This window comes from Antedon bifida, chromosome 11 (assembly GCF_963402885.1).
Source record: "Antedon bifida chromosome 11, ecAntBifi1.1, whole genome shotgun sequence".
In the NCBI taxonomy this organism is placed as follows: Eukaryota; Metazoa; Echinodermata; class Crinoidea; order Comatulida; family Antedonidae; genus Antedon; species Antedon bifida.
The window spans coordinates 18,427,873-18,451,276 of NC_136236.1; the positions used below are offsets into that span (position 1 = coordinate 18,427,873).

Genomic DNA, 23,404 nt, shown 5'->3' on the forward strand with positions numbered 1-23,404 from the left:
CGGACGTGCTCTACCCCAAAACGGACTTGCGCTACCCCAAAACGGACGTGTGCTACCCCAAAACGGACGTGCTCTACCCCAAAACGGACTTGCATTACCCCAAAACGAACGTGCGCTACCAAAAAACCCTAACCCTAACCCTTGCGCTACCCCAAAACGGACGTGCGCTACCCCAAAAACGGACGTGCGCTACCCCAAAAACGGACTTGCGCTACCCCACAAACGGACGTGTCCTACCCCAAAACGAACAGGCGCTACCCCAAAACGGACTTGCGCTACCCCAAAACGCATCATCCAGACCACTTTCAAACCCACAATACATTAACAACAAGAACACTAGACATCTAATAATTTACAAGTCAATTTCTGTGCTACAAGTAACATTTTAATAGAAAAAAAACAACTTGCAACTCAATTTTACAATTTACATGAAAACTTTACAGACCAAAATAAAACTTGTTGAAAAATACAGTACTGCGGTCGTCGACAGTTTTAGGGAGGCAAACACAAATAAAACTTACAAATAATAGTAACAACAACTGTAAAACCTAACGATGGAATTACACAAACCAACAGTGGTGTTGGTAGCCTGTGAGTGCCAGTCACCTGGACAAACCGACAATAGCATCTCTCTCAAAATAGGAATACGATAATAGGTGGGATTTGGCAAACAGTACCATTATCCAAAGGGGGTTCTCCTTTTGTATATATTTCTCTCATTGGAGAGATAGGCTATTGTTGGTTTATCCAGGTAGCACTGCATCAGGTAAGCCATGCACGGAATAGACTAACATTTTAAAATTTACAAACGTTTTGAGCTAGTTCATTGACAATTGGACTAACAAGGAAACACAGTTGGCCAAATACTTGCACAAAACATTTGATACAAAGTTATCTAAGACTTTAAATTTGTCTATTTTATCCAGAAAACATCCACTCTTTTATTAATGAAAGACGAAAGTTGTAAAACCATATAAAAGTCAAATAAACTTGTTTTTTACAATGGACATTAATTAAAAAATTCAACAGTTTAAAAAGTACATTTGGAAAATACTGTTATCTTAATTTATTAATTAACATTTGACCTAACCATGGAGGAAAAATTGACCTCTACGACCTAACTTAACACAGCTAATTTTAGAGTTCCACATACTCGCATATAATTATAAAGAATGTTCACCAAAATGTTTACTTACAATTTATTTAATAAAAAATAAATAACAATAATAACAATACTGCAATAATAATTTAAAATGTCTGCAATGCTATATACGACTATTGAAAAAAACCTCTTTGGCAAACTGTAAATATATCAGCATATGAATATTAATTACAAATGTTAAATAGCCATCTTTATTAATACAATAGGTTTACATGATTTACACTATTTTATTCCAACGATTAAATGTCCGACATCTGTACACGTTAAAGCTACGAAAAATCAAGGTTATAAACAATTAGACCCCACAAATAATTACTGAGTGTCAAAAATAATTGATTAATACAAACAAAATTAACTAACACAATAATTATGGGGTGTTCAAGGTATTATTTCATTTAATCACAGGTTACAACTAGATCTGATATTTTTTAACCATTTAGCCCTACCCCATGAATTATATAAGCGTAAAATCTTGAAAATCCATTTAAACTGATACATGACATTCAATAACCATTGTTTAAGAACTGAAATATGGAATTACCAACATTACAAAAAGAATTTTTTTTGTTCGTGTAAACTTTTAGAAAACACAGAAAGCAAATACGGCTACTTTTTTCAATATATACAAATTAAAAATGTCTACACAATGTCAGTCAAGATGGATACTCTAAATGGACACCTTGACCTTTAACCTATACAATACACCTTGAACTTTGACCTATACAGTAGCTCAGACACAGCATATCTAATATTTTTGTAAAATAATTAAAAACAGCTTTTTTAAAATAATATATACAAAAAAAAAGAAAGAAAGAAATGTTAAATGAGGAAAAGTTATTAAAAACGATAATTCAGTCACTTAATATTTTTGCCGTTAATTGATTAGATTTCATTCTGCATTAAATGTGGAGTTATAGTGTAATTGCAATTATAATTACTAAGTATTGGTACATTAGTAATGCCATTAACAATTTATTGTTTTACATGTGTAAAATATTGTATGTCAAATTTCGGGATCGATATTGAAAAACAAATCACTTTCTTTTCTAATTGATTTTTTTTTAAATGATTTCAATAAACCCTTAGTTTAACTAAGGAATAAAAAATATCTTAAATACACATGAATACCTAAAAATCAATTATTTATATAACATTTAGTTCATATAAAAATCATCAGAAAAGCCTCATATACAGCAATTTTACCATCCAATTAATTTCAGTTCAAACAATCACATATCTGTATTTGATTCAAGAATTTCAAGAATCTATAGGTGCATCAAACATTGACAAGAATAACTCTTACGGTATGAAACATTCAACTACAAAACACTACCACAAAAATGTCTTTCCACAAAAAATGTTAAAACTGGACTGTAGTAATAATCACGGTCTTGGTGGGTTTTGATTGGTTTAGACTGGATACGTTAAACGATGACGTAGTATTCCGAGTCTTCCTCGTTCTTATTGGTGTGATTTTCTTGCTGTAAACACTCAGGCTCTTCCGACTGTAATTGTCATACGGATGTTTCGTTACTGCTGGCGCTGCAATGACAACGTAATAAAATTTTATTGAAAGAGTGGGGCATAAGAAGGTCCCTGAACTACATCAAGTACAGTTCAACCTCCATGTCCAGTACCATGAACACTTCCTATACTAATCAGTGGCACATTTTTTTCTTCTTTTAAGTGGATACATCCCGTAAATGAAATCTATGGTAGGTTAAACAATGGCAGAATATGAAGGAGAAAATCTGAAAAAGGCCATCAATGTGAAGCAATTGGGGGTGCGTGCATACAGAATTTTGTTGAGATGGACCCTAAATATTAAACTTACTCGGATTCAGACATGTTTGCTGTGCGGTCCCTTATTTTGAGACCTAGCTTATCTGGACCGCCCATTCCAAGCGGTATAGCCATTCCAGTTCGCGTGAGACTTGAGATGCTAGGCGTACGTGATGAATCAGAATGCTGTTTCATTATCCCACGTAGTGGTAAGATGTCGGGTCGCTCATTTAGAGTTTGATGACCTATTCATGAAAGAAAATATATTTGAGATATTATACAAAAATTGAGTGGAAAAAAGTTTAAAACAAATAAATAATTCTAAGGCAATGGTTGGAAAGAAAAATGTCAAATTATTTGTTGATGGATAAGATAATTATTGGCTTGCATTAGAAGCAAGACGGTGATGTTAAGATATATTTCAAGAGTGTAGGGTTAGGGTTAGGGTTAGGCTTCAATGATTCCTGAAGACTACTACTACTTTACTAGTGTTTTTTGCCAACCTAAACAAGAGTAATTTGTTTTAAATTCACCAGCAGACCATAGCTCTGTTGACACTTTCAAATTTTATCCAACAAAACAATTTGATGTGCCTATATATATGGACACGATGACATCATATCACTACCATATTTAAGCACACCACACTTTTTGTGTCAAACTAGTTTGATAGTGTAGACAGAGCTTAAGGGTGCGTGACAGGGTTTGAAGGCATAGATCTAGCCTTTAGTTTAAATATCATTAAATAACGTACAGTCGATGCTGCCAGTTGGAGACTCTGTCTGGCTGTTCTCTTTCTCATCCGGAGTAAGCTTCACGTCAATTACTTGTAGTTCTCCTTTATGGGAACCTGCTCTTGATTCTGTATCACTTGCCGTCGCAGAGTAGCCCTCGCTTGGCCAAGCATTTCGGTGATAGCCTTCTGGTTCTGTGTCTTGTTTGTAATTCTCACACTCGGGTTCAAGGGTCATACCTGGAACTAATAATATAGGAAAAATTAAATACATAATAATTTATTATTTTTTTCAGTTTGTAGATTAACGACAGATTTCAAAACAGATTTTTGTTGACATTATTATTTTTTATTTTTAAAATGTTTGTATTCTCTTCAACAATCATACAATATTCTTTACATATAATAGGGAGCATAGGTAAAAAACAACCGCTATTTTGGGTTTGTTCGAAACTACATTTTTAACGCAACCATACAAAATTAGTTTTAAATGCCCAAAGAAACATGATACAAATTATTTAAAAAATCAAATTATAAATTTGCTTTATAAGCTGTGCTAACTGCATTTTTTTAAGCAGAAAAATGTTTCATGAAATACATAAAATGGATTTTGTTTAGATTTTGTGATTGAGCATAAAATCAAATTTTAAAAGTATGATAAAACAAACTTTAAATGATGACAATAAAGCTTTAAATATTGCAATTTGTGGCAGATCTAAATAAATTTTTCATTGAAATGGTTGAAAACGAACTACTTTGTGACAAATATGACAAGGAAACGGTGACAAACGTGAAGATATTATTGAACATGAATCTAACAGACAACTAAATTTCTATAATATTAATAATTAAGGAGAAATACAGATGTGGTTTATAAACATTGATTATTGTCTATATTGTTCAAAATTCTGGCAGCTATATAACAATTTCTAACAGTTAATTTTGGTTGGTATACATATATAATTTTGAATACCTTGAATAATGTTGCATAAAAAAAAAAGGGTTGATAACAATTTATTTTAGAAACATCTGTATTATCATGTTTTAATTGCTTATTTATTCATTTCAATGATACATAAAAAGGAAGCACATGTGGCCTAAATAAATAACAAGTATAAATAAATATTATAGGTATGGACTGCTCCATTTATTCATATTTATAAATATTTTTCTAATTTATTTTTAAATAAACCAAAACATACATTTAATTATAATTTTTGTTAAATAGGCTTTATATAAAATTGATTATCTTATGCAGTTAGAATACTAATAATATGGTAAATAAAATTCTATAATTTAATTCTAAAAGAGGTAAAGGCAGACATCTATTTTTATTAAATAATTAAATTAAGATTGTTATTTTAATAATTAAAAGTTAAAACAACCAATAACTGATACAATTTATACCATCACTTTAAAAAAATCAATAATTTAAGAGTTTAACGTTTATTTATAATTCAAAGACCCTACATACTAACTACACACAGACAGATAACTAAGACAAGTTACGAACACATTTAACTAAGTAATTTTTGTAATAATTATTAACACCAATACCCCATTAATAGACCAACAACCCATAGATTAGCGGATATTTAAATAATAGAATTTGTTGACAATAAAAGAAACATATTTATTTTGATCAGTTTATGATATTAAATTATTTTTAAAGTTTGAAATCAAGATAAAAGTAGAAGATATCTACATTTAATACAATTATTTGTCGTTAAAATTTATCTGTGAAAAATGTATTCAACTTTGTCCACATGAGATGCATGCAGCTGAATTGTTTAGCCACATTTTAAAAAGCCTAAAATCATTCGGGAAATTGCATTTTGCGGCCATTATAAATGTTTAAAAAGCATTCATATATTAAGAATTGATAAATTGTACCTCTATTTCTTTCCTGGCTTTAAATAATTTAAATTTATAGATTAAAATTGTGACGCTTTGATTTAACCAAGAAAAGGAATGAATCAATATTTTCTCTTCTTAATTTTCAATGGTGATTTGATCAATCCACTGTGTCAATTTGACCTTTAAAAGGTCAATCATAATTATTCTTCAATATTAATAAACACTACTATATCTTGATTTCATTATTCAAAAACAATTTAAACGAAACATAGTAAAAATAGTTGTATTAGAAATGAGTGTGAATGGCGCTTTGACCCTTGAACCTCGTTAGTTAGCGTGAAGAAGAATTTAAAATAAATGAGTAAAACAGAAAATGATTGTTAGCGTTAGAGTTAGCGTTAGAATGGTGCATGCAACAATTCTTCTAAGTGATTTTTGTAAGTTCTTCATCTCTCACCAGTGGTATAGTAGTAGACCGGAACGGGACTATAGCCTTTAAAAGCAAACAAAACCATTTTCAATTAACTGACCGCCAATGAATAAACGTCATAATTAATATTCTGTATGATGTTAATGCATATATTTATGGATAGATATAACATTATAAATAAATAGAATAAATACCAATATGTATATATCGACCTGAACATAATTAATATAATATCAGATTTATAATTTAAACATTCATAGGATGGATGATCAATAAAAACGAGGTGCCATCTCAAAATAGGTCAATTTATGCTGGGGACTGCAACCTTCTCCTCCCTGCAAAATGGCACCAATAGTATACAAAGTAAATATAAACATGTTTGCAAATGTACAAATGTATATTATATGTACCAGGTGGTCTCCTTAAAAAAAAACCCCACAAAATACTAACTTTTATAAATGCAGTGATGCAATAAAATAATAAATTGAGTTACAGAAACTACATCAATTTGTAAGGACTTTCCCCACTTCCTTTTCGCACTTTTAGTTTACTCTTTAAAATTGTGTACACTTATGAACGCGACTTACAAAAATTGTTAATACTAAATAATACTTCACACAAGTACAGCAGGGTGCTGAGAGTGTTAGCTAATTTGAAAAATCGTCATTGGTTAAATAATTTCTAGTTGCAAGAAATGCAATATGGTTTTAATAAATAATTTTGCGATGACCTTGTGAATTTGTAATGTTTTTAGTCCTGTCAATGATTATAATTATAAGGGTGCACTTGAAAAATATTGTTAAAAACATAGTATATAAGAATAACTGCAAATCAAGTTAAAATCCTACAATTCACAACAATTCTCATCAGACGACACCTCAACGGCCGCCAAGTATGCAAATTTGCAGGTGGATTGTCTACCATGCCCGAAAACCCAGTCAAGATGCTATACAGTTGTGTAAAATGGAGTATTATCATTAAACCTGTGCAGCTGGCCTAGCACACATGTGGCTAACCAATCTCACACCTGTGCAGCTGGCCTAGCACACATGTGGCCAACCAATCCCACACCTGTGCAGCTGGCCTAGCACATGCGACAACCTGTGCATAAGCATTGTTAAATTATGCAGTATTAAGGTTATAACATTCTGCTAAGGAAGAATGCATACCAGGAATGAACCAAATCTTTTGACTGTCACGGCCTGGTGCCGGTGCTAGGAATGAAGAAAACATACATAAAAATAACATAGTTACAATGTCGTTACACATGAAAGGATAAAGAAAAATGTACATGTTAACATTTGATCTAGGACGGGAATTGAGATCACAATAGTAAGAATGTTGTTAATAAAATATTGACAAATGTACAAGACAAAATACGAGATGAAACATTAGGAAAAGAATTTATAAAAATACATTAACATACATGAATGAGTTGTCAGATTTATGGAAAAGAATTTGATTCATGCAATGTTAAACGAATTTAGTATAATTATTGAAAGAGAAAATTGTCTACCTTTCGGGGTGCTATGATACGGGCCCGGAACAGGAGGGTGACTGTCCACTGCTGTAGAGAAAACACCACAAACAAAACATTTAACATATTGAAAAGAATTTATGAACACAATGTTATCTTTTTTTTAAATGTAATTCTAGTGGTTAATCAGCACTACAGACCTTTCCAAATATTTCTTTAAAGATTAAAGCCTGTTTTTTACTACAATCGATAACTATCGACGATAAATAGACAGACACATACCATTAAATATTGTGACCATTCAATCTAGAAGCTAGTGTTTATACCCGGCCATTCAGGAGAAATAGAGACGTTTATGACCAATATGGGGATCTCTATCTCTATCTATCCAAGAGTATATAGACAGTGCTTCGGGAATGTATGATGATATTTATTTGTGGAAGCTCAGACCTTAGCTAACAAAGCAAATCAACCATTGCATTGATAACTGACACACCTTACAATTCACTTTTAGAGAACTTGCAATATCACAAGGAATATGAGGATAATTTATTGAAAGTGAAATGCTTTTTCCTTTTTTCAAGATGTGTTTACATTTTAATTACGTGTCAGCAAAAATAAATCATGAAAAGACACTGGAACATCACGTTAGGTTTTAAAACATCTTTTCCACATTTACATGTTTGATGTTCGAAAGCGATTAGTTCTTACCATCCGTTTCAACAGTCTTTGGTTGCATTTTCCATTTTGGGTCCGGTACGATGTCGTCATCTTCGTCCGATGAGTGAGAGGAGGCTAAGGACATACTATCGTGTCCTCGGGGCACAGATGCATCACTGTCGCTGTCTGAATCTTGTTCTGTTCACAAAAAAATTTAATTAACAATTATTTTTAAATTTAACATTTTACAATTGTCAATATTGAGTTCTAAATGGATTACAACATGTCAGTAGGCTAAATGAAACATTGATTAATGTTATTCCCCTGAGGGTTCATGTCATGCAGCTAATGAGTTAGTGCCTCCGTAGTTTTGTCTCGATGGACCTGTTCTGTACCCTACTCAAACAAAATATAGTTTACAATATAGTGTGATATTGCAAACATTTGATTATGAAGGGATACTGTAACACCAGAAACTTTCACGACAAGAAACTTTCGCGAATTAGTTACATCGGCCTTTTTCGCGACATAAAACTTTTGCGAATTTGAAAAATAAAGTACAAGTAAATACTGTAACAAGATCACGTATGCGCGACCTTTGTGTTATAAAGACTCTAATACATAAGCTATTGTATACAGTAGTAGGCCTACAGTACGAATTTAAATCACTCATAAAATTCGCGAAAGTTTAAATTTATATTACTTTATCATTATATTTCAAAATACATCGATCGCAAAATTAATGACAGACCATCAGACCACCGAAAGAGAGTCATGGAAACGATTAGCGTACGCAATGTCTACCCAAGACGAATAGCGTAACGGATGATGATGATGATATTTCAAAATATGTCTAAATTTTCTTCTGCCATTATTGATAATTAAGCCAATAAATTATTTGATAATATAGCAAAAGAATACTAGAATACACTCTTTCTTGCAGTACAAGGAGCATTTAAATTAGCTTTTATAAAATATAAATGGCCTTAGAAACCTTATTTGCAAAAGCACTGCATATAATTAGTGCTTTAATGTCCCTCACTTATCACCTTTGAGAAAATGTTCTTAACAAATACTCCCGATTCTAATTGTACAGTATGTGGCATAATTTGCCAGTATCATAGACAAATTTCATGATACAGCATCACATGTGTGTCACATGATGGAATTTTTTGCAAGGTTGGGGTAAATATAGCTTCATTGTATTATACAATGTCACATATGACACTGTATCACGGAATGTGTCTATGATACTGCATCACCGTAAGCAGATCCAACTTACCCATTAGATTTGGCAGAGGCGGTCTAACCTGCATAGCCATTGGATCTGTAGGAAGCATGGAAGCATGATGGGTTAAAATGACATGCACATAGTTCAAAGGTCAGAATGAAGTATGTCGTATAAATACTATGATGTTAGTTAACATCAAAATCATAAATTGCAATTCAAATTTTATTATATATTTATAAGTATGGTTGCCACCTGGACAGGTTGCCCCAGTATTTCCCCCTTAGTGGACATTTGCTCCCTGTGACATTTACCCCAGGAGCATATTTCTTTACGTAAACAAATTATATACTTTATTAAGTTTATAGATAAACACAACAAATTTAAATCATTAATAATTATCAAAAGGTATATATAATTATATTTTGAATTATTAAAAACATACAATTATTGTTATAGAATATTGTAATATCAGAGAAAGGTGGTTTTTATATATGTCAATTTCAATATTTAAAAAAATAAATAGTAAAACAGTTCCGAATAAATCATGTGTACATTTGTTGCATATATCTATGGACAGCCACAAAGGCTATTTAATCATATAAAAGCATTAACCATAGTAATAATATTGATAAACATTGATTTTGTTTTTGTAAGAACATAATACTGTACATGGCTATATATACTAAATACAGAATATTAAATTCTTGAAAACACATGTTAGTTCACATATTAGCAATTCATTTTAGTAATAAGCAAGGTTTTAGAAATATTATGGGGGTGGGTATCAGATTGGGATTGGTGGGAGTGGGGATGGAAATGGTGGGGGTGGGGTTGGAGTTGGAAATAATGGGGGTGGGGTTGGAAATGAGGAGAGGTGAAACTTACCATCTAGATTTGTAGTTCGAGGTTTGAAATAAGCTAAAAATAATAAGAAACGCAAACATTTTACAACATGCATTACAAAACACAACTTTCACAAGCAAACTATAATTCAATAATAATTTTTTTTTTGCACATTTATATATTTAAATTGCTTCACTATAAGGTACCAAAGCTTTTCCATTTTTGCATGCAATTATAATAATCAAAATATGAAATTACAGTCAACTCTCTTATTAAAGCACTACACTATCAAACAAGTCCAACAAAAAAGTGTGATGTGCCCAAATATGGTAGAGATATGACGTCATCATGTCCATATATGGGTGCATCAAATTTTTTTGTCACATAATGTTTGATAGTGTAGACAGAGCTTTACAGATGTAAAACCCTTAAAACCAGAAACTAGACTTTCTTTCATGCATACCAGACATTCTGGGAAACCATATATTTTTGGGCAAGTCCAACAATGTCTGTTATTGGGAAAGTTGACTCTAATATGAAGAAAATAATGAACACATTTGTACAAGATTGATAGTATCAATATTTATCATACAACTCATCAACATTGAAAATGTACCTGGATAATAGTCATAGGATGGAGTGGCGGTTGATGTGCTTGCCGTCGTACGTAGGTAGCCCTCGGGCCGGTAGATATTGCAGCTACTTGTCTTACTTCCTGTTCTACTACTCGTAGATGTTGTTGAAATTCCTACATTGAATCTTGTTTGATTTTCCTCATTTGTTTTGTATGCGAGATTAGATCGCTGCAAATAAATTTTTTTTAAATTAATTTCAGGCATTAATTAAAAGAGAGAGAGATTAGTGTAATGAAGGCAATTGGACAATGTGATAGGCATGTGTTCGAGACCTGTCTGTGCCATATTGCCTTGTATCCTTACTTTACTCTCAAAGTCTTGTCCTTTGAATGGGACATAAAGCTGCTGGTCATACAATGTACGATAACTATACTTGACTGAAGCTTTGTCTACACTGTCAAACTAGTTTGACAAAAAAAAGTGTGATGTACCAAAATATGGTAGTGATATGCACAAATATGGTAGTGATATGACATCATCATGTCCATATATGGGCACATCACATCACATAAAGTTTGATAGTGTAGACAGAGCTTAACATTGTAAGCACTACACATGGCTGCTGTGAGTCTATAAACCGAATATAAATTTCCTCAACTTAGGACTAATAACAATTCTAAACAAGATAACCTACAGTATATACAAGAACTTAAAAACAAAATACATGTGTGTAAACTTTAAATTTCATTCCACAGAATTGTTTGAAGGCCTTTAATGCACAACAACGGTGCATAATACTACAAATAGAAATTTCTTTACATGAAAGTGTCAGTTGGTACCTGATACAAGTCAATGCACTAATCATGCTTACAGTATAACCTCAAACTATGCCCATGGCACTAATTAGGTGTTGAGAAGGTAATAGTAGGAAGTAATTAAGAATTATCTCGACATTGTAATTAGTATATATCCATTAGTTTGCACTTACAGAAATGGTTGCGTTTGAATGCAGATCATCACCAACCTTCTTGCCTCGTATTTTCATGCAGCATACCCACCATGCATAGCGAGCCTACAGAGAAAAACATAACAAAATAATAAACAATTAACAATACAGTCAACTCTCCCAATTTTTAACAATTTTATGTAATTCATAGCATGTTTAGCTTATCGCTATTGCTTTGAAATTTTTAACGTTTTTCAATATACTGCAATATATTTATTTTTTTTTAAAAGTCAGATGCTATTAGGGCACTGAATGTTCAGTGTATGGGAAACATGTGATGTCTTGTCAAAATAAATGTTCTTTTTGTATTTGTGTCTGAGAATAATGAATATTATCATATAAATAAAGCAATTGGTAAAAACAAATGGAGATGGGCAGGCCACTAAGGATGGGGAAAAGGAAAAGAAGAAAATCCAAAATCGATAGAGAAATATAAAAACAACTAGTTGAGAATATCAAAAGAGAGAATTAAACAGAGAGCTTTGGAGGAGGCATATATATGGATAGACTTAAGAAATAAATAGATATGATATTTGCACTGATGACTGAATACTAAGAACAAGTATCTACCTTTGAGTTAATGAGGCAATGGAACAAAAACATAAGTAGCCCCTGAAGGCAACAGAAGAACGCAAAGAGGTAATAGTACGCGTCATTATCTTGATTGACAGCAAGGAGACCGAACACCCACGTTATACAGATGATTGGCGATAAAATGGCTGCCGCACACAAACTTGTCCTAAAAACATGAAGCAAAATACAAATATTTAGGATTATTTATTCATAATTCATGGATATTCAAAACCAGATGAACATTTTTATTCATCATTAAAATAAATTAAAAGAAATTATAATATAAATATTATGAATGTAAATTATTAATTATATGCAAACATACAAAAAAACTTTACACTCTCCTGAGGAAATTTAAAAAAAAATTCTTTTTAATTTGACAACACTTTTTTTTTTAATGGTAAATTTTGGGGCACCTTTCGCATATTTTGTTACCTTTATTTGTTCAAATGAACAAAAAAAGGTAATAACAAGATATCAATAAAAAAGGAACAGTATTGTCAATTAAAAGAAGAAAGCAAATTTAAATTGTAAAACAGGCAAATGATTTATGGAGAGGAACTGCTGGACATACTATAAACAAGCCAACCTCAGATGTCATTAAACAACATGTTACCGGCCTAACATAAACACAAAAGCCTCTCAAAACTTGATTGATAACATCACAAAATGCATGCTTCCGCGATAGATCTCAATCTATGACCGTTAGTAAGGGAGACATTTAGTATGTACGTGTCACTCTCTCTATGAAATCATTCATTACACACTAAATTGTGAGTTACATTTATAATATATACAACAACTTTGGAAGGTAGGGAGTTGAGGTGTAATCGTGCATCCTATTGTCTAAATTCTATCATTTTGAGAATTGTACATTTATTTATATTTTTCAAATGAAAACATAAATTAATACAAATCTCAAAAACTTTAACATGCTAGATGTTTTTTCAATATGCTACTTTTTGCATCAGAACTATAAAATAAATACAGGTATAATATTTATAGCAAGCAGGTGTAACTTAAACTGCAATATTTTAAAGATATTTGTGTCAAAAAATATATTCATAAAAATATAATGTAATATATAAAATGTGCAGCATTGCATAATTTTCAACATATTAACGACAAAACTGTTCTAACTCTGTAAATTTAATGTAGTGTTATACTTACATTAAGGCTCTGTTTTAAGCAGAGACAAAAACAGACAAAAAACAAACATTAAATTGTGAGATAACACTGTATTTTATAATGACATACATACAATTTCGGTGAAAGGACAAAAGGCTGTAGAATACATATTGGGTAATTGGGTAATTTTACTGTAGGTTTTATGTATATATTTATTATTTTTAAATAAATTATACTGTATACAGTACCGTACCACACCGAGGGGTACGGTACTACTGTAGTCGCTATGCAATCAAATGAATAATACTATGGAAGCTCCAGTGGTTTAATGGTTAGAACATTTGAATATAAAGCAGAAAGTTCCAAGTTCAAATCTTGGTTGGGCGACTTTTCCTCATTCTCACAGATTTGAATTTCTTCTGTAAATGTTTATAATAGATGTATCAATCTGGAAGCCCAGCGGTCTTATGGGATGTAGGATGTCTACATATCAAGCAGAATATTCTGGGGACGAATCTTGGTTGGGCAGCTATTTTTACTCTCATATATTTCCTTATATTCTTCACCATTTACCGAGTGGTTTTCAATTTCTCTCAAATTATATATCTTCTGATTTGTTATTTGTAAATTAACAATGAATTAACATATTGCATATGATATTATTCATTATTACTAAAATAATTTAGTATATTATTTTAAAACATTTTTTGGCACTATCAGGCAAGTCAATTTATCATTCATATTTACAAAGTTATAAGTGATGATACCATTGTTATGATAAAATATCATAAAATTATTTCAATTAATATATTTGACAAAGAAATGTAGATTCCTAACTGATGTTCCACAAGTTAGTACGGCAAGATTCTTAAGAAGGAATTAATGCATTGGCGATTTAGACAAGCTAACTAACGATGATGGATGTATGTACGCGCTTAATGTCGCAAGCGTTTTCAGACTAGAAGCTTATATTTAAATCAATATTAATCGTAATCTCCATTAGTATACTGTATTGTCACTGTCAATCGGAAATCGCTGTTTCTAGATCGTTTACCAATTTAAATTATCATTTATTATTACTTAATTTCTAAAAGTGGAAAAACAGCGAATTTCAGTAATAAACAAAACAGAATTTTTCCAAATTATTTTCCTTATTTATCATTTTTACTGGTATTAAATTCAGATATTTTTAAATTAAATGTTGACTTTATTTTAAAACTATTACATAATGGTTTATAATGAAATAAATGCACTGATACTGTACTGTTTGAACATAGATTTCAGTAATTAACAAAAGTTTGTGTTAATGTATGCATTATTTGTAAATTACCACATATAGTGTGTACTATGTACTATGTTAGTTATGTATGAAATAATATGACTTCGAATGACATGAAATTTTAATAAAATGGGTTGAAGAAAATATGAATGTGACAATTACTATTAAGGGGACACCTTCAAGACACAACAAATCTTCATCTTAATAGGAGTGTCCCTTTAACAGGATTGGCCAAATGTCCTCGTTCTTAACAAGGTTTTTCCAAAGGAGGGGTTCTACTGTAATTAAAATATATGGAAATGAAATGATTTTGTGTAAAATTCACAATTAAATCATTTGGATCACCTACTTTGTTTGCATGGGGAAATGCACACCTACCCCTACATTTGATATATTTTGAAAACAATACATTTAAATTTTAAAATAAATTTTAAAATAATTTTAATCCGTGTACTTACTTTAATCCTGCAAATTCAGCGTTTTTATCAGTACTCTGTAGTAAGACTCTAAGAGCCATGATAAACAACACCAAATTGAACTGAAATTCAAACAAATATAAGATACATTCTATTGTAAAATTACACATGTATGTAGCGAGAAGGGGCGTGTAAGCCAGCACTTGGACTAAGAAGTGTGCGAGGCGGTAACTACTGAAGATTTATTTATTAGTTTGACGGGGCACTAGGTTTCATTCGAACCCTACGACCTTCCCCCCACCCCCAACCTGTTCAATGGCTATAGGCTCGTTGAAAATGTAATACCAAAAGTGCATGCAGTATGCTTCTACTAAACAAATGTGCCGTTCAATAGATATACTATAGTTTTACATTTCATTTTTGTCAGACTATTTAAATACTTACGAAAACAGTCGCTATGACGGGTGCAGCAAAGCTCCATATAAGTTTGTGATTCATCGATAACCAACAACTAAAAAAAAGTGATATTCATTAGTTTATTCATTTTTATTTCACAATGCATTAATCATGACAAGTTATTACAGATCAATTCAAAGTATTCAAATAAAAGATGCAAAGCCTGGAAATATCAACATAATAAACTTACAAGTGTTCATTGCTACTATTAATTTGCATATTGTACTCTTCAATGCTCAGCGGCACCGCCAGGCATACTATTATTCCCGGTATTCCGTATCCTACGAGGTAGTAAAATGTCATCTGGCCGTGATTTATGTTTCGTATTTCAGTCATCATGCGATACAGATGGAAGAACTCAATAAACATCCACGAGAAGACACTCAGCAGCGTAAAGTGTAGCGTGATGGCCACGAACGTACAGAACGACTGCAGAAAAAATTAATATTCCAATTAATTGATTTACACTATTTTATTGTAATCCCGATCAGTAGTTAACCTTTAACGTATGTCCTAGGAGTTATATTAGGGAGCTTTCGAATTGATGATTTTTTTAGGTCCCCAGTCGCCAAATCAAAATCTCGCTATATGACCTATCAGGATAGCATGATCTTGATCAAGCATGCTTAAAAATTTGACCTCTGTTTCTTAATCAGCCTCTAGTATTTCTTTGGTGTAAAATTATAGTAACCAAATAAAAATTTCCAACCAAAAATTGTTATCTGAAAATATATATATTTCACAATGTCCTGTTTTTAGGAAATGCATAGCAAGAATAGAAACAAATTTGGGAGAACAAATTCCATTTCAGTTTGGGAAGAAAGTAGATTTTTGTCTAATAAAAAACTGCTTACTTCATTTGTACTGCTAATTCCAGCCATAAAGATAATCTCAGCAATTATGAGCGACAGAACAACGTTGACATGAATACTATTCAAGTTGGAGTACAGGTGCGAAAGACATGTGAAGCCAAACAGCGCCACCATAAGGAAAATAACGGAGATGGTTAGACAGGTGTTGACTACGTAATCCAATACCATGCCTTCTGGATCAATTGCCTAAATAGAGAGAAAAAGTATTATTGAATGCGTTTAACTGCGTAGGTCTGAACTAGGGAAAACGACAAACTTTATTACAAGGTAACAAATTTGTGTATTAACCTAGCCATACACATTTGAGAATTTGGCCCAAAAACACCAACCAATTAAATTGGATACCAGTACAGACTTTACACTATCAAACTAGTTTGACAAAAAAAGTGTGATGTAGCCAAATATGGTAGTGATATACCCAAATATGGTAGTGATATGACATCATCATGTCCATATATGGGCACATCACATTTTTTTTAGTTGAGTACGCTACTGATACAATGCTAAATGACGTTGCTTTCCAAGATAAACCCAAACACGGATATTCTTCTGCAATGTACTGTACCTGTTGGTTAGAGGTCATTAACACAGCGAAGTTGGTCAAGTGAGTGCAAGCACAGGTCACTTTGTCCTTAGATTGACCTTCTAAAGCACAGCCTTTGCTTGACCAGCCCCCACTTCCATTGCTCCTTTAAGAAGTAAATTACAAGATCATTGAAATATTCTTTTAAAATTATTATTTTTATTAAATGATTTATTTAACAGACTAAGATGATTAACATTGTTTGACAGATTTAAATTGTGATTTTGACTAAATCTCTGTCTACACTATCAAACAAGATTGACAAAAAAGTGTAATGTGTCCAAATATGGTAGTGATATGACATCATTGTGTCCATATGGGCACATCACATTTTTTTTCACAAAAGTTTGATAGTGTAGACAGAGCTTTAAGAATGAATAAATGAGAAAGTGAGAATGAATTGGCTCGTTATGCTTAATATTGCTAAAGAACATGATGTCAATTTAAAAAGTGATAAACAACCACAAGGTAAGCAGTTCAAATCCCACGTTGCTCATTACCCACTAGCTATCATGATCAACTATAGAGAATTAACGTAATGTCTGTAGAGTTTCAAAACGTTAATTTTACAACTGATTAAAATTATAATGAAATCGGATATTGATACTTACATTAGAAAGTCCCAAAACACACACTGTGGGTTTGTCTTGTTAACGTCTGTATTCAGTTTAAATTCAATGATGATGGGATCGGGTAAAGGATTGTTAACTGTGCCGTTAGCCAGAGCATCAAACAACGTCAGAGACACTACAGGTGTGTTGACAACAACGCTACACTCGGACTGGCATGTCAAACTAATTGTTAGAAATAAAATATGTTTATAAATAGGTTTGTAGTATGAATGTCAAGTCTGTAATCAGGATTGTTGACAAGGGTCAAGAACTTGAAGTTTGTGGGTCTCTTTTTCAAGGAAGCTTTTTGAATTTGCGACGACCAACAGTCAAACTATGTCATGTTAATTTATTATGCATGTAGAGATATTGGGATGCGTTTCCTCTCTCCCCACCTCGACACAGGTTTGATGGTTTTTAGGTCCAGATGACAACTGACAGCACATCAATTGACCTGACCTAGGTTGGTGCTTGGTTGCCACAAATCGTTCCCTATATCGATGGCAAAACGAATGCAGTCCGATTGTATCAATTGTTTAATTGTATTGTAGTGATAAGGAATAACATAGATTCTATATTTTTATTACCGTTACCGCTCATCTGTGTAAATTGACCTTTAGGGAACTGAGTTGTGAGTTATAACCCTGGCCTAAAATTCCATCTGAAGGATGAGAATCTTAAAGCACAATCTGGTATTAAACTCAGATTCTAGCCAGATAACAGCCAAATATCAACCTACATAATTACAGCTACGTAAACAAGATAGTAATGGGAATAAACCATCAGCCCAATTATTAATATGGCCTTGCACAGCATCCAACTACATTGAATTTATGTAAAAATATCAACATTTCTATTTACTATCAGATCCAACAAATCCATTTACGATGCAAGCGAGAGTCAAGAGAATTTAAACTACTTTGGAATGACTAGTTAAGGCAATATATATGTGAAGTTCAAGGCTGCTTCAATTTATCGTATCACTCGAAAATCGAATCTTTATCTTCAATCAAAACCGAAAGTAAAATTTAACTAGAAAATAAATGAAAGAGCTTGCAGACTAAGTATGTTGTATTTATTCTATTTAGATGAAATCTATGAAGAACCGAAAATTAATAGGATTAAATAATGGAAATATATATTTAATATAATAACAGATATATTGGTAATGTGAAAGGACTAGCTAGACTACAATGCGGTTCACATTGCGGTTTACCATTTTGTAAAATAAAGCGCAATTTACCGAGCTACGAAATTATTACTTACTCTACGGTATCGTCTCCAACCATTGGTAATAACGCTCCAAGATCTGTGTATAGTATAAATGAGGCCACTGCTACATTCTCCCACATGCTGGACAAGCCGGGACCGGATGTAGCTGGTTTAGGCTGGATTGCAGACTTTGGCAGAAGGATGCGAGTTGTATCATCAACAATGTCATCCTTTTCATACTGAGGGATTGTTGTCATATTTGATATGTTCCTTTCTAAAAACTGAAACCTCATAACTGAAAGAAACAAAATATATTATAACGTAAAAGTAGACAGAACATAAACATCATTATCGTCATAATAGACAGATGAAGGAGACAAAAAGTTATGTTTTAATTTACATTCCTAACTTAAACCTACTGCACAAGTATTTACTTAATAGGAAAGTATTAAAATGATGTCATAAACTTTTCTGTCTTATTGTCAGACTGAAAGCTAAATTTACCAAAGACTATCGTCTGCTTCTACCATCCAGAAACAAAAACTCATTAATTATACTTACCAACAGTGTCAGTGGCGTAAGTAAAATTTGGCGTGTATGTGATGGAGTCGGATTCACGTGGAATATTTATTGAAAACAGTTCAAAGTTTTTCATAATGTCTACAGTGCCCTTAGACTGCTTTTGAATAACCGACCAATGGTAGTAGTTGTCGTCGTCCAACAAATGGTTCAGACTCGATATAACTTTCTGTAATAAAGACATACATTTTTTAGGAATCATGTTAAAACATTGTGTTGACCCTGTTTATGCGATTATTTAGCAAGTTTTTTTTTTTTTTTTGGGGGGCGGGGTAATCATACATACTGTTTATTGCAGTGACAAGACAACTAAAATCTATGCTAGAAAAACAATTTTACTGCAGCTACTGCAGTAGAATTATGTTCATTATTATGTCTCCATGGTAGAGAAGGCTTACAATAATTACATTACGGATGCAAAATGAAAGAATTAATATATTCATTGCGTTGACTGAATACTAATGTCATTAATTAAATACATACATTGTAATTCATTTACGACATGGCAATTAATAATGTTTGTATAAACACACTGTCATTTATAGGTACGTTTCCATAGTAGCAATAATATAGAATATATTCTCAATGAAAATGTAATCTATTAATGATTATAATACATATATCACTATTATGTACGCAGACGTACAGTACATGTAAACAATTATCCAAAAAAGTTGGGTGATATATGATGTTAAAAATGAGTACTCATAGTACATTTACAGTAGAACCCCTCACCCCAGACTCATTTGAGGCTTAGGGAGTGGAGTTGAAAGAGTCATGAGTTGCAACCCTGGCACTAGGTCAGGATTGAACCCGGGATCTTGGGATTGGAAGGCAAGCACGTTAACCAGCTCCACTACCAATGTCACCTGAATAGCGGAATAGAGGTGTCCCATTAAAGAAGTTCTACTGTACATTACTTTGTTATTTGGACCTTACCCCAATGAATGTGCTTTCTTGTGTAGCTGTTACGTTCAACCCTTTCTGCTTACTCTCATGTTCCAAGACAAGGTTCATCAAGTTGTAGCTGATGTTCACATCATTCCCGTACAGTTTGCCAGTTTTCTGCAGTGCACTTTCTAGCGAATTTACGATTTCGATAGAAAGCGTTTTGTTCAGCTTCTGGCCACTGTCTAAATACCTCAACTAAATGATGAAAGAAAGAATATATATAAATAATATATAGGCTTATTTCTGTGGTACATAATAACAGTTGCGCAAGCTTAACCGTATACACGCCAGCCTGTGAAATTTGTAGTGAATTTATGATTTGGTTTTGTTCAGTTTCTGGCCACTGTCTAAATACATAAAAACACATGCATAAGTTCAGTGATCTAGCTAGTGGTGTTGTTACCTTTCTTCTTTATGTCTATTGTTAAATAAATGATGTCAAAATGTCAATACCTGTGGCTAGATTAAATACAAACAAATCAGATAACAATTGGTTCAAATTGACCTTTGACATACCTTTTCTAGCGGGTCAATGAAGTTAATTGATGTACATGAGAACAGGTCTGGAGTAAGCCATCCAATATTGATATCGCATCCACGAGCTGCTTCTCCGATTGTACCATTGGGACAACGAACGACTGCTACTTTATCGAACTTGGTACGTGGCCACCATAAGCCCTCTTTGTATCGACGTGGACAGGAATCGTATATTACTACGAAAATAAACAAGAATATGTATAATCAATTTTTTAAAGCAGTGATCATATTTTAAATTTTATACCCGAACTTATTATATTGACCTTTATCTAAAAATATTATTATTGTTTTTGTAATTATGTGATTATGTATAATTTGCATCTGAAATTATTAAAATAAAAAACCTATTTTGCATTTTACTGCAATTTCAATTGTGCGTTAGTAAATAATAAACAAACAAACCAACCTTCACATCCTTTTCCTTTTATAACCTCTGCAAACGGATCCGTGCATTCATCACAATGCTGCCCTATCACGCCATTAAGGCAGTAACACTGCCCTTTCTCATCGCACTCTGCTCGGTACGAACCAGGATCATAGCAATTGCAGGGAAGGCACTCTTCCTCTTTTCTGTAGTGATAAGCCTAAACAAGAAATATTATGATTACTGACATTGAAAACTATTATAAAATAGATTTAAACAAATTTTTCCAGGGTTTTACATCGATGTAACACATTGGCCGAGCAGTTAAGGCAGGGGCGCCGCAAACTATAGCTATACAATCGGAACATGTTTGAGGCTCTCCTGAATAAGGACTAAAAAGTGGAGTAGTTTCAATACACATCTGGCTTGTTCATCTTTCGGAAAAGTAGTAGGGGGACAGACGAATGAGCACTGTTTGACGGCAACTATATGACATGAAGTGGAGAAGACGATTGTTGTATGTGTCATCCACACCTGTGCGCAATTCAGTCCAGTAGGCTGCGAGTCACAGATTATTCCTCCACATACATTTAGAAAACACTTACAAGACAATATCAAGTAACAATATGCTACATTTTGTTAGATTGTTATAGCTAGTTATTAGTATATATCATGTATATGTATATTTGTATCAATATACTGTATAATATTACTTCATGCCTCTCTATACAGTTAATGCAAGTAGGTAAGAGTGGAACAGTATATTTATGGCCTGTGTGACCTCGTAAAAGAGAGAGCAAAGTAAATTAGCATTCGGCTCAAATGAATATTTAAAGATGTGGGCAATTTGAAGGTTTTCTTCTACATAGGTTATAATTTACAGTTATTTTTGAATAAATTACAAATGATAGTGCATTATCCTTCTGCTCTATCTAACTAACTAACTGATATATATTGCATAGACTTTCTTTGAATTCAATGTATCAACATTTTGCAAGATGATCTGTCAGGTTTGCTACTTAGTATAAACAAAACAGTACCTTTCAATAGCTGAAATATTTAAATATTTAAAATTAAAATTCTTATGCTTATTAGGCTGGAGTACAAACAGTCAATTACAATGTTGTTGCAGGACTGAGAAAATGTATACCCTTCCAGACAGTACCATATAGAAATAGGGTGTTTAATGAATTAAATTTATATCTTACGCTTTGAGAAGAGAGGGTCTATCGTTGGTTTATCCAGGTAAGCTAGGCACGATATCTATATGTACTATATAATAATAATTTCAAAATTGTTTCATTTGAATTTATTACAGTAAAATAAGAAACTTACTCTGCAAGTACACTCTCCAGTAGTTTTGTTACACGCTGAATTCTCACTGAGATTAGGATCACAGTTACACGGTCCACAAATCGGGAATCCCCATAGCCCATCGCTGCACTGTTCAACACGATTTTCACAATGATCTCCATAGAAGGACGAGGAACATTCACATCCATAGCCCATTTCAGTGTTGCGATTTAAAGAACATTCTGAGCCGTGCTGGCAAACGTCTAGATCGCATGCTTCGGTACACGTAGGGCCAAAATGAGCTGTAAAAATAAATTGTAAAAATATTGTAGAAACTAAAGAAAACTAGAATTTAATTCGTCACTTTGACGAATTATAGGTGATCATTTTTATCATTTTACTGAAATTAATTTTTTTTAAACATGCACGTACGTTAACATACGATCGGAAAATGTTGATGTATGCCATCCTATTATATGCTTATAGTGCTGAGTTGTGCCTATATGCCATATACAATATGTACAGTATATACTGTATATCTATATACAGTGTAGCATAGGTGAAATTACGGGACACACATGTTCTAATTTTTTGCCATGATGACGTTATCAAACTAAACTTTAAGATGACAATTTCGAAAGATAATTAATTGAGCAAAAAAATATAAGATTTGGAAAAAAATTTGGCACGTAGAAGCGCTGTGCACGCTCTTTGAATTGTGTATAACTTTGACGAAAAATATGAAAAAACTACTTTTTCACTTCAACTGGCCATATGTTAACGTCACAACATCC

At 32.5% G+C, this 23,404-nt stretch overlaps 1 protein-coding gene across 7 annotated transcripts in view; it reads right to left on the reverse strand.

Annotated features, from left to right (window-relative positions):
• Window positions 1-367: 367 nt before the first annotated feature.
• The window catches only part of LOC144855481 (cadherin EGF LAG seven-pass G-type receptor 1-like), an 89,411-nt gene continuing 66,374 nt past the window's right edge, over window positions 368-23,404 (reverse strand). For 2 of the 7 annotated variants that reach the window (XM_078713364.1, XM_078713360.1), the window contains 23 exons: window positions 22,653-22,912; window positions 21,360-21,537; window positions 20,933-21,129; window positions 20,405-20,611; window positions 19,448-19,634; window positions 18,941-19,181; window positions 17,675-17,857; window positions 17,046-17,169; window positions 16,463-16,666; window positions 15,799-16,037; window positions 15,597-15,663; window positions 15,195-15,274; window positions 12,327-12,495; window positions 11,739-11,822; window positions 10,792-10,978; window positions 10,218-10,250; window positions 9,384-9,428; window positions 8,153-8,299; window positions 7,481-7,531; window positions 7,134-7,178; window positions 3,699-3,923; window positions 2,997-3,189; window positions 368-2,704 (listed from right to left, as the gene is read on the reverse strand). In XM_078713364.1, the coding sequence (XP_078569490.1) occupies window positions 2,677-2,704; window positions 2,997-3,189; window positions 3,699-3,923; window positions 7,134-7,178; window positions 7,481-7,531; window positions 8,153-8,299; window positions 9,384-9,428; window positions 10,218-10,250; window positions 10,792-10,978; window positions 11,739-11,822; window positions 12,327-12,495; window positions 15,195-15,274; window positions 15,597-15,663; window positions 15,799-16,037; window positions 16,463-16,666; window positions 17,046-17,169; window positions 17,675-17,857; window positions 18,941-19,181; window positions 19,448-19,634; window positions 20,405-20,611; window positions 20,933-21,129; window positions 21,360-21,537; window positions 22,653-22,912 (3,374 nt within the window). In that variant the 3' untranslated portion in view covers window positions 368-2,676. Of the gene's footprint in view, window positions 2,705-2,996; window positions 3,190-3,698; window positions 3,924-5,991; window positions 6,028-7,133; window positions 7,179-7,480; window positions 7,532-8,152; window positions 8,300-9,383; window positions 9,429-10,217; window positions 10,251-10,791; window positions 10,979-11,738; window positions 11,823-12,326; window positions 12,496-15,194; window positions 15,275-15,596; window positions 15,664-15,798; window positions 16,038-16,462; window positions 16,667-17,045; window positions 17,170-17,674; window positions 17,858-18,940; window positions 19,182-19,447; window positions 19,635-20,404; window positions 20,612-20,932; window positions 21,130-21,359; window positions 21,538-22,652; window positions 22,913-23,404 lie in introns of all 7 variants that reach the window. The other 5 variants (XM_078713363.1, XM_078713361.1, XM_078713362.1 and 2 more) reach the window with 5 other exon arrangements.